This window comes from Acomys russatus, chromosome 5 (genome assembly GCF_903995435.1).
Source record: "Acomys russatus chromosome 5, mAcoRus1.1, whole genome shotgun sequence".
NCBI lineage: Eukaryota > Metazoa > Chordata > Mammalia > Rodentia > Muridae > Acomys > Acomys russatus.
In genome coordinates this window covers 57,216,243-57,228,973 of record NC_067141.1, presented here as the reverse complement: position 1 = coordinate 57,228,973, position 12,731 = coordinate 57,216,243, and the positions used below count along the sequence as shown (strand labels likewise).

The 12,731-nt window shown below is 44.2% G+C and overlaps 1 protein-coding gene across 1 annotated transcript in view; it reads left to right on the top strand.

Annotated features, from left to right (window-relative positions):
• The window catches only part of Myof (myoferlin), a 148,228-nt gene that overhangs the window by 81,169 nt on the left and 54,328 nt on the right, over positions 1-12,731 (top strand). Inside the window, exons 20-24 of the mRNA XM_051146405.1 lie at positions 2,234-2,411; positions 3,879-4,003; positions 7,488-7,594; positions 9,668-9,860; positions 10,681-10,836. Of these exons, the coding sequence (XP_051002362.1) occupies positions 2,234-2,411; positions 3,879-4,003; positions 7,488-7,594; positions 9,668-9,860; positions 10,681-10,836 (759 nt within the window). The remainder of the gene's footprint in view (positions 1-2,233; positions 2,412-3,878; positions 4,004-7,487; positions 7,595-9,667; positions 9,861-10,680; positions 10,837-12,731) is intronic.

Here is a 12,731-nt window from a genome sequence, read left to right as displayed (position 1 = left end):
GCTTCTATGGGCATCTGGGCAGGCATTGCTTGAGAACATCCAGGGGTTTCTAATGGAATCTTAGCTTGAATGGACGTGTGCCCAACAGACTCAGCCAGATACAGCATCTTCCCCACTTGTGGAACACCGCAATCATGACAATTTCTTCTGGATCCTGTATTGGGTTTGGGGTTTTTATTTGTTCGTGTTTTTTTTTTGTTGTTGTTTTTGTTTTTTTGTTTTTTTTTTTTTCCCATTGCTGTAACAAAATTCTTTCCAAAAGCAACTTAAAAAAAAAAAAAAAAGAGGTCTTGATTTGGGGTTACAGGGTGAGAGTACATCCCACCATGGTGATGAAGGCACAGTAGTAGGAGCTTGAGGTGGCTGGTCACACTGTATGAGGGGTCTGGCCACACTGTATGAGGGGTCTGGTCACACTGTATGAGGGGGCAGGTCACACTGCATGAGGGGGCAGGTCACACTGCATAAGGTGGCTGGTCACACTGCATGACGGGGCTGGTCACACTGTATGAGGGGGCAGGTCACACTGTATGAGGGGGCAGGTCACACTGCATGAGGTGGCTGGTCGCATTGCATGAGGGGGCTGGTCATACCATATGAGGGGGCTGATTACACTGCATGAGGTGGCTGGTCACACTGCATGGGGGGGACTGGTCACACTGCATGGGGGGCAGTCATGTCTCTAGAAGCCGATAGGGTATAGAGGAATTCTGATCACTTGGTACATACAATGCATGAGAAGGCTTTCCATTTAACACGATCTTTATCCTAAGTACTCCATTTGGTGACATAAAACAAATGCCTCCCCAGGAGCACTGGGGAACTAGGGTAACTGATGATAGCTCAAAAATGGAAATATTAGAAAAGAAAAATTTCAAAATAATTATGTCTGGTTGTATGCAATAAATAAAAAAAGGGGTCTCAGTTTAGTTTAGTTTTGTTTTTAATGTTTTTGGGTAAGGTGTCTGGATACCAGTGTAAATAGGTGTCAAACTTTTTGCCCCACACAAAGCCAGAACCCCCACCTACCGTTAGTGATCCATCCAGTTGAATAAAGGCCATGGTATAGACAGAAAGAAAAGGAAAGGATAGTCAGCTAAGTTACTAATGGAGAGAAAAGAGAGGCTGGAGTAGAAGAGATAAAGAGAGAGGCCGGGTGTGGTGGCGCACGCCTTTAATCCCAGCACTCGGAAGGCAGAGGCAGGCGATCACTGTGAGTTCGAGGTCAGCCTGGTCTACAAAGCGAGTCCAGGACAAGTGACTCAAAATATAAAATACTTATAAGCTAGAAAATAAAGTTTTCATTATCCCCTCTGTTTTCTTTTGTTTGTTTGTTTGTTTGTATTTGTTTTTGTTTTAAGATTTATTATTTATTTATCATCATGCATACAGTGCTCCGCCTGCATGTACACCTGCAGGCCAGTAGAGGGCACCAGATTACATTGTAGATGGTTATAAACCACCCTGTGGTTGCTGGGAATTGAACTCAGGACCATTGGAAGAGCAATCAGTGCCCTTAACCTTTGAGCCATCTCTCCAGCCCCTGTTTTTTATTTTTTGAGACAGGGTCTCTCCGTGTTAGCCTTGGCTGTCCTAGACTCCCTTTGTAGTCCAGGCTGGCCTTGAATTCACCACAATCCACCTGCCACTGCCTCCTGAGTACTGGGATTAAAGGTGTGTACCACCACGCCCAGTATCCCTCTGTTTTCTGACGGTATTGCTGTTAACAATTTGAGTTATATTATTCCATACTCCCTTCACATGCATCAATATTAAAAAATATATCCAATGAATTCACTTTAAATGCGTCCTTTCGGGTCAGGGAATGTAGCTCTCTGGTGGTGTACTTGCCTAGCATGTCGAAGGCTCTGGGTTTAGTCACCAGCAAAATAAGTAATAACAAAATAAAATGTTCCCCTTTTCTATCATTGCACTAGGACTGACTTAAGTTGTTGTGAATTTTCGTCCTATTATGACAGAAACATAATTTGTTTAAACCGTGGCTTGTAGACATTTTTTCCCCCTCTGTCAATCAGCTCCATGAGGACCATGCTGCTCCTTTCGTCTCTGCCCACTTACCTGAGAAGTTGAGCTTCTGATGGCTCTGAGAACATTCCCCTTTGGCATTTAGTACAGTACTAATTACCTGGACTTAGAATCACATCTGCTGGAAATCCACATATAAGTACAGACAAAGGAAATGGCACTGAACCTCACATCTTCTACTTTATAGAAATACCAGAGAAGGCGGAAGTACAGCCTGTCTGCCGTGTTCCATTCAGCCACCATGTTGCAAGACGTTGGCGAAGCCATTCAGTTTGAAGTCAGCATTGGTAACTATGGCAACAAGTTTGATGCGACCTGTAAACCTTTGGCATCGACAACTCAATACAGCCGTGCAGTATTTGATGGTAAGACTGGTGTTGAGTGTTCTCTCATATTCATGCTTACAGTGGGTATACCCTGGGACAAGGAACCTGCATTGTTTTTTCCCCTCTGGTAGTCACTATCCCCAGCATCTCATTAGTTAATGTGAGAAAGAGGATTGGAGTTTAGGTACCAGAAGAATAGCTAAACCTGTGGGACAGTGAGAGGACTCAGTGGATAAAGGAGATTGTCACCAAACCAGACAACCTTAGTTCAGTCCTCAGAACCTAATTGGTGGAAGGAGAAAACCAGTTCCTACAAGTTGCCTGCTAATCATCCCACTCAGGTGTAGCATCCCCAATATGTGTGCATGCTAGCACGCAAGCAAAGAAGGGGTGCGGGATGGCCAGACTCAGATGCCATTCCCGGGAGCTGCACCCCAGGTTCCCAATCCAATGCTCAGGCTGGAAACCAGATCTCATAAAATCCCATGATGGTGGCCCCACTACACACCGCAGTCCCTAAAGCAGCCTCACCCCACCAAGTGCAAATCTCCCTGGGATTCAGTAGTGTGCAATGGTTGCATTCTGACTCAGACACTGGAAAAGCCAGATTTCTTCTTCTCACCGTTATTCAGCTGGTCCCATCACCTCGTTTTAAAAAAGATTTTTTTTTAAGATTATGTGTTTATGTACATGGGTCTGTGCACATAAACAGTCCAACAGCATTGCTATATTCTTACCTAAGTTTTTGAACAAGCCAATTTAAAACATAAAATGCCATCAGGCGTGGTGATGCATGCCTTTAATCCCAGCACTCGGGAGGCAGAGGCTGGCGGATTGCTGTGAATTTGAGGCCAGCCTGGTCTACAAAGTGAGTCCAGGACAGCCAAGGCTACAAAGAGAAACCTTGTCTCAGAAAAAAAAAAAAAAATCCATAAAACGCCCCCGAAGGTGTCAAGTATTTAGTCTTAATTACAGAAAGCTTCTGAGCAATGCCAAGCCCATGCAGGCAGCTAAGATTTGCAAAGAACAGGGTGTGGGGCGAGGTTGCTCCTCTTCCAGCCAAACCCATAATTTAAAAGAACAGTTTCCACGGAGACGCAGTGACTCTAACCTCCAGTGCCCTCTACTCTTGTGACAATGCCATGTGACAGGACCATTGTGGATGTTCAGCTATGTGATCCTGAACCGCAGAGTAGATCCTGAGATCCTTGGCGCTCAATTTGCTGGTGGTTTAGAACAGTTTACAAAACAGATGAACGAACCATCTCTCCCTCTGCTGCTTAACTGAACCAACTTGATGAGTTAGAATATGCTCGGGTGTGGCTCAGCAGTAGAGAACTGTCCTAGCTTGTATGCAGCCCTGGGGTTTAGTCTCCAGCTCCCCAAACAGCAAACAAACCATAGCCAAGACCGTTCCCCAAGCATGATTAATGAGTAGCACTATGTAATAAATATGTTGCCCACTTCAAGTGTCCATGTTCACTGACTCCTGACATTCCACACCAGGGAACTACTACTACTACTTACCTTGGGCCCACACAAAGCCCGTGGTCACCCTGACTTCCTACTGGGAGGACATTAGTCATCGCCTGGATGCAGTGAACACTCTCCTAGTCATGGCAGAACGGCTGGTGAGTTATCTTTCCTGCATTTCCTTTTACTAAACAGTTAGTGAAGCACCACTGGCACACAAGCTGAACAATTGTAGCACAGTGTCTTCAAATACAATGGTCAACAAGGTAAGAGCAATTTACTAAGGGCTGAGGAAGATGGTCGGGAGCTAGTAGAAGTTCATTGGTGCCAGTGTCCCGGCTCTTGCACTGCTTGCTCTACCTTTTACTAAGGAGTTACCTCAGCCCATCCCATAGACACAGTTCACCGGGACATCCACGCTTTGGCCTACAAGGAGGTGATGAGGGCCCCTCACTAGGAAAAGCCCAGAAGTCACACACTTGGTTTCTGCTCACTTTCTATTGGCTGGAATCCAAACAGCCACACCAACCACAAGGAAGCCTTAGGCTTGAGCAAGCGCGTACTAGGATAAAGGCCTTCGTATGAGAAAGACAGGAATGCACAAGGCTGGGGGGCAGAGGAAAAGGTGTCCACACGATTTGCAAATGAAGGGTGCTTTGCTCCAATAGCCATGTACGGTCTGTAGGATTTCAGCTTTTGTTACAGAGATAATTTCTGCTATGGGAAGACACAGGCCTGCCCATCTCTGTTCTTGCTTCAAGCTGGAGGAACATTCCTTCTCTGGAAGCACAGGGGTGGGCGGTGGGGGGGGTGGGGGGATAAAGGTGAGGGTGTCCCCTCTGGTCGATAAGAACAGTATCCACATGATCGCCTCTTGACACTGGCCAACTATAATAGTGAGGAGAAATGTGGCACATTTGAGACATTTCTACTCAATTAAAAGATACTGTTACTTTTATTGGCTATGAGTAAAATCCATCCAGCGTTAGTGTTTTTATTTGAATATTATGTTAATTTAGATGTGGGGGAATAGGGCATTTCCATATATTCAATACATGTCATATGCATTAATCTCATAAGTATATGATTAAAATGTTAATAACAAAATGATTTCAGTTTATGTTAATATTATTTAGTGCTGAACCAAGATATATGAGAAAACTATCTGCTAAAAAACTCCATAGGGGCTGGAGAGATGGCTCAAAGGTTAAGAGCAGTGATTCTTCTTCCAGAGGTCCTGAGTTCAATTCCCAGCAACCATATGGTGGCTCACAACCACCTGTAATGTGATCTGATGCCCTCTTCTGGCCTGCAGATGTATATGCAGGCAGAGCACTATATACATAGTAATAAAATTCTTTAAAAAAAAAAAAAAACTCCATAGCAAAATAAAGATGCTGCTTTTTGTTATAAAGGCAATATTAATCCTCTTTTTTTAATTTTATGTATTTATTTTATGTATATGAGTGCTCTATCTGCATGTACTCCTGCACACCAGAAGACGGCATTAGAGGGTATAGACGGTTGTGAACCACCATGTGGTTGCTGGGAATTGAACTCAGGACCTGTGAAAAAGTATGCAGTGCTCTTAACCGCTGAGCCATCTCTCGGGCCATAAATCCTCTTTCTAACATACTTCTGTGTCACCAAGATGGTGCATGTGACTGTCCTGGCTGATGCTATTAAAGGTGGCAACAATGCTGAAAAGGGGAAACTGAGTGTCAGGTCCTTACTAGGTTCCAAAGTTATAGCCTTGTTACTGTCTATGATGAGGAAACATGGTTACATTGGGGCATTTGCAATCGTCAATGAATATTGAGCTGGAAAGATAGCTCTGAACCCCACAAGCAGTGAGTGGTCCCAAGCGTAGAGTGATCAGCCCCGGATTGAACGTGCAGCTCAAAGACCTAGAACTGAAGCAGAAAAGCTTGTGCCCATCCCATCACTTTGGCTTCTTTTTGCTGACAACCCCAAGGAGCATCACAGACCATGGAAAAGCAAACAGACTTATAAATAAGATGTCTCCGTGTGTGGGGCTGGGGCGGGAGCACCAATATAGACGGATACTTGAACGCCAGCATAATTTCTCATTTAGTAAAGGTGAAATGCAGGGCAATGGATAGAGAATTGCTCTGTGACTAAGAGTGCTTGCTGCTCTTCCAGAGGACCTGGGTTCGGTTCCCAGCGCTCACATGGCAGCTCACAAACACCTGTAACTCCCATTCCAAGGGATCTGATGCCCTTTTCTGGCCTCCAAGGGTACGAGGCACATGTAAGGTATGCAGACATCTGTGTAGGCAAAACACTTATGCACATAAAATAAAATACAATTAAAAAATAAAGTTGAAATCGCACATTTTTATTAGTTTCCAATTCCCTTTCCTCAGGAAGTTGAGGGGGAATTGGCCACACCTTCCTTCTAATTATGCATGGGATATTCTTAAGGCTGTTTTGTGCCTTATCTCTCTCCATTGACCAAGCTGTCTGAGCTTCAGGCTAGTCTTGACAAAGAGAGTGGCTCTCCCTGACCAGGACTTTGGCTAGGCATGGTGGGCACTCCCTTCCCCTCTCTGTTGGCAAATGCTCAACACTAACACATCAGAACGTTCTGGGCTTATCTTGTACTTTCTCAACCCCAATGCTCAAATCACCATTTTTCTAGGATGCTGTAGTTTCTTTAATGGGAAGTGACATTGAAAAATAAAAATAAAAAAGCCGCTCATCTTTAATCCCAGTCCTCGGGAGGCAGAGGCAGGCAGATGTCGGAGTTCGAGGCCAGCCTGATCTACAGAGTAAATCCAAAACAGCCAGGGTGAGAGAGAGAGAGAGAGAGAGAGAGAGAGAGAGAGAGAGAGAGAGAGAGAGAGAGAGAGAGAGACCTTGTCTTGAAAAACAAAACAAAGCAAGCAAACAAACAAAAATCTGGGTATTAGAGTGCTCACGGCTACCAGTATTTTGTTGCCTATAGGCCTTGTCAGCCAAGAAACTCTTGGTCATACACATGTGCACGTACACACACACACACAGAGATATATGTGTATTTATTTTTACATCTGTTAAAATATTGAAGGCCATAATGGTGCCTCCAGTTTTAACCTACCACCAAGGACTTGGTCTATCTTTCCCACAGTGAGACTCTAGCTTTGGCCATGCTAAGTATAATCATTCATTTGTTCAAACTCCATACATCAGCCACTGTGAACAGCAAGCCTACCGATCTGTGTTTAGTACAGTCTGGATTGCCTTTGTTTTATAACTCAGGATAGGTAGTCAAAATGTAATTTTCATAGGTTACATTGGTTGGCTCAACTATTCATCTGAAATATAACTAGGCTCATACTGTGTCTATGTCTTTTTAGGGTTCCCTCACTAATTACCTGATGGTTTCTTTCTGTTTATTTTTGGAGTACATGAAATATTTACATGGTTTCAAAGGTCAAAATACATGATAAGGCTTTCTATTGAATCATGAATAGAAGTAAATAGCACAAAGCTATGGTAAATACTACCGAGTAAGAAACAAAGCCTTCTGGCTTTTCTGTAACTACATCTGTTTATGTCCCTACCCTACCTTGGAAATAAAGCTTTCCTGGACATCATGGCACAGTTATCAGTTATCTCTCCTATTTCTTAATTCGTCAGCAATCAAACATAGAGGCTGTAAAATCAGGAATCCAAGGGAAAATTCCTGCAAACCAGTTGGCTGAGCTGTGGCTGAAGTTGATAGACGAAGTTATAGAAGACACGAGGTACAGTGATCTTCCTGTCTCTACATCCCCAGGCATGCCCATGACATTCTGAGACTGTAAGTGCTTCTAGAATCCTCTCAAGTATTTCTCTGAAGGAAAAAAATGCATTTGAATATTGTTTTGGGCTTCTTCACAGCCCCGCCCAGCCCAGGAAGAGTTTCTGAATCACCTGGAAAAGCTCCAGTGTCTGATTTGGTGCCAAGTTTAAAGTAGCCCAGAGAGGCCCAGGCTGTATTCTCCAGGAAGCTGTCCCAGCAGCCCGAGGCAAAGGGTCGGAGGTTGGGGGCGCGGGTACTAGCTTGAGCCACCACCCCTCCTGAAGGACTCCTGACTTGCAGGGGGACAGGAACATGGATTCCACCACTCAGCACGATGTTCTAATTCATGCCTTTAGAAATAGCTTGCTTGTTTTTACTGAGTGTCTCAAGCACTCCATACCCCTTCAGCAGCACTTAGACTGAAATAGGAAGGATGGCATACAAAATCATGACATGTTAAAACACAGTCGAGAAACAGCAATGCAACAACAACAACTCTCTCTCTCTCTCTCTGTCTGTCTGTCTGTCTGTCTGTCTGTCTGTCTCTCTCTCTCTCTCTCTCTCTCTCTCTCTCTCTCTCTCTCTCTCTCTCTCTCTCTCTCTCTCTCTCTCTCTCACACACACACACACACACACACACACACACACACACACACACACACTCCGAGCCAGGCACATAAACTTAGCTACAGGACATTTCATAGCGGTGACTCAGATCTTTTAGCAGTTAGAAATCAAAGGGGAAAGTGATTCATTTTAACCTCATTTTAAATATTGGCCAATAAAGCCTCAGAGAGGGAAGGTCAAAAGAAAAGCATAAGAAATACTCCGCTCCCTCAGAACCACTTTCCCCTCAGGGTAAGGCCCTTAGTCACCTGGTCTTCTTGTGCCATCTAGTGGTTCAATCAGGTCATTGAAGGAGCTGAAGTCAAAGTGCCACAGGTTTTGTGAGCTCTGAGAGCTCACACTGAGAGTCTTAGGGATCCTAAGGGGTCATCTCTTAAAGGCAGATTAGAAAGTAGAAAGGCCCCAGCCCAGAGGCACACAGCTACACAGCTGATGAGAGTGACTTACCACTTAGCCCTTCAGTTCCCTTTCACGGTCAGCATTTCACTCTCAAAGGGCCCAAGTGTAACTTCTGTGCTCAGCAGCTTTCCCTGTACTTTTGCTTTGTGTGGCCACCACAGGATCTTAACCCTTCATACACATTTTGCCACCGTCATTAATGATGTCAAACAAAAACATGTAGTTATAGCTTTCACTTGGAAAGTGCCTACAAACTGTAGAATCTGCTGAAGCGGCACCGGCATTTCTAGCTGCACTTAGGATGCAAGCTGCCTTCCAAGAAGCACTTTGGGATCCTTTTGAATATTATGTATCAGGAAATTCTGTTTGTGAGGGAAACGATGCTAGGAATTCCTTCATTTAAGGAGTTGGGTGAAATGCAAATGATGGCAAATTCTAGGTGGGGACAACATGAGTCCAATTTTCTGGTACAGTAACAGTCTTGCCCTGTGGTCTCACCTACTGCCACAGTGAGAGGGAAGCACACATGGCAGGAGGCTAATCTGAGTCAAGCACTCAGCTGCTCCTGCTTTTCCTTGGGAGTCCCACCACTGGATCTTAACCTGGATGGAAATTACCCTATGCAGTTGGTCCTCTCTATTTTCTGGAGGCCTCTGAGAACCTTCTGAGATGACAGCAATGATGATGATGATGGTGGTGGTGGTGGTGATGGTGGTGGTGATGGAGGTGGTGATGGTGGTGGTGATGGAGGTGGTGGTAATACCATTTAGCCTTTGCTGCTTTAGAATTATTTGTTCTCTCTTCTGTTCTGCTAAGACATCACAGAGATGTCTTCAGCTACCGTTTAAACCAAGCAGCACCCTTAGAATCAGGAGACTGCTGACATTTCAACCTATATGAAATGCATGCGGACATACATTAAACATGTGGGCAAACAAAAGTGAACCTAGCTTTGAAGCCTAGAATGTCATGCTCAAGTTGTGTCTTCTTTTCTCCCTTCTTCTTGTAGATACACCTTGCCTGTCACAGAAGGAAAAGCCAATGTCACAATTCTGGATACTCAGATCCGAAAGTTGCGGTCCAGGTTTCTCTCGCAGATACATGAGGCAGCTGTGAGGATGAGATCTGAAGCCACGGATGTGAAATCCACCTTGTTGGAAATCGAGGACTGGCTTGACAAATTAATGCAGCTTACAGAAGAGGTAGCCCTTGGAAGTGCACTAATGTCATGTGGTCCCAGCAGGATTTTGTAGATGATGCCAAGGGTGGGGTGGTGGATGGGGCATCTGGTATGACGCTTGGGACCGTGAATGGACCTGAATATCTGGGGTTAGTGTCTTGGCTCATTTTTTGTGCTGCTGTAGCAGGACACCACAGGCTGGGTAAGTTTTGAAGAACAGAGATTTCTTTCTTACAGTTCTAGGGACAGGGACGCCCAATCTGGAGAGAGCTTAATCTGACAACGTTGTGTTTAACTGCAGAGGACTAAGAAAGAGCAGGGGGCAGGGGGGGAGGTGGGCGCGGGAGACCAGCAAGTAGCCTGGGACTGAGCCTACTCTCACACTATGCCCATTCATATGCTAACTAAGCCACTTCTGCAACAATGGCTTTAATCTGCACTTGAGGATGTATCACTCAGGATCCGCTCATCTTTCATCAAGCTAATTGAAAAAGCTTTGGACACATAACCTTGAGGAACACATTTAAACACACTACAGCAGTGGGCGTGGCAGCTTGAGTTTTCTGGCTTCCTTCAAATGATGCTTAAGAGTCGGGAAGAGTTATTTCCTAAAATGCCTTTCAAATCAGATTGGGCTGCACCTTTTCATTTGCTCTCACATTCCCCCACTCCTCCTCCACTGGCCACCATGGCCCATTTCTTAGTCCAATGTAACCACAGTGTGACCATAGATGTGTTGTGGTCAAGACTTTGGGATGCAGTGTCTAGCCTGCTATTTCTCCGGTCTCTCTACATGTGGACTCATCTTGTTTGCTTCCTTTCCCATCCGACCCACTGTACAGCCTCAAAACAGTATGCCTGACATCATCATCTGGATGATCCGTGGAGAGAAAAGACTGGCTTATGCACGAATTCCTGCCCATCAAGTCTTATACTCCACCAGTGGTGGGAACGCGTCTGGGAAGTACTGTGGGAAAACCCAAACCATCTTTCTGAAGGTACATCTTCACATTGTGTAATGGGAAACGCATGCAAATTTCTCTTCTGGAGGAGGAGTTGCATTATAACGGTCTTTCTGTTGTAGAGCTAAGACGTGTCAGATCAATTCCAACCCATTCTGGTTTCTTCTTATGGAGCCTTAATTTTAAGGTGACATGAGGTTGGTTGACATTCAACCACAGACATCTCTCTAGATGTCTCTGACATTAATTGTGACATGACATTGTCATTTGCTTTCTGACATGAATTTTTAACTCTTAATGTCTCATACAAACAATACGTTTCCTCCACTGATGCTGGGAGGTGTTTGGGGAAGAGAGATTGTATAGCCATGCATGAGATCAAGGTTCTCTAGAAGAACAGATGGATGGAATGAATTAAAGGGGGAATTATTAGATTGGCTTAGATGCTACGGTCTCGGTGGCTCAACGGTGGCTGTCTCAACCAGAAAGGCCAAGAACTTGGCAATTGATTAGTCCATGAGGCTGGATGTCTGAGCAGTCTCAGTCTGGCACTGAAGGCTCAGAGGATTTCTGGAGAGCCATTGGTCTTCAGTTTCCATTGGAAGCTGGAATCCAAGTCCTAATATTAGGGGAAAATACAGCAGTAGCAGCAACAAAGTTGATGAGCTTGCCAGCAAAAGTGAAGGCAAGCAGGCAAAAAGCAGATACCTTTCTTCTATCTCCTTAGCTGGGCTGCACACATTTAAGACAGGTTTACAAGTCAAATAATCTATCAAGAAAATGGCTCACAGGAATGCCCAGAACCTTGCTTTTTAGTTGGCTCAGATCCAGTCAAGTTGGCAATCATGATCAGCCATCACAAACACAAGGCTCTCTAATATAGAAAAGCTTTGATAATTGCTACTTTAAGCAGAAGTTTTGAACATTTTTATCATTGTCATCATCATCATTAATTATTGGGTTTTTCTTTTGAGACATGATCTCACTATGTAGATAAGGCTGACCTGAAACTCACAGAATTCTACCTGCCTATGCCACCCAAGTTCTGGGACAAAAGACATGTATCACAATGCCATGCCAGTTCTGAGTATTTTAGAACACAGATGCCTTTAAGTGCTTCCCGCCAGGTTGCGTGTGTGCCTAATATTCTGCACATACTCTGCAAGCTTCCTAGGATGCATAACCCCACCCTAGGGCTCCCAGTGAAGAACTTCTCTGAGCATTCCCTGGAAAACTGACAGAGGCCTGGTGCTGCCTCTAAGAACTCAACATAGCTCCATTGGCATGCTTTGAGATCCCTTTGTACCTACCCCAACAGGACTTCCTTGGATTTAAGAATGGAATAACAATTTTTAAAAGGCAAAAAGGCAGTGTGCTCTCTGAAACAAGGAGCTGTCTGCTGACTTCTAGTGTGTAAGCATTGGTCTTTAACCAGGAGACTGTAAATAGTGTCAGTGTAATCATCTTCTTTCAAATGTCTTCTGAAGAATGAATCTGACTTAAAATAGAATTTCAATTATAATCGCTGTCAGCAGGAGTGAGAACAAACTGACTGGCAAATAAAGCTTCACAGGAAACCAGAGAGGTCAGAGGGATGTGTTTCATGTTAAGCTTTAGAATCTAGTTGCTAAACAGAAAAAAAAAAATGCTTTTAAAAACTACATGTTTATTGACCTTATTAATTCTCATTATCTAGTTAGGGAAGTCTTCCAGTTCAGTGGGATTTTTTAGTCTTGGTGTCTCTTTGTAACATTAAAAACAGTATGGAAGACTACAAAAGGCTTTTGTTTATATGACTTGTATCCCCAGTATTTGTTTTAATAGAAATTAAAATTTAAAAAGGAGACACAGGATACAGAAGACTATGTCTCAACACACACACACACACACACACACAACTATCTCAAGGTCAATTTATAACAGAGCTTTTT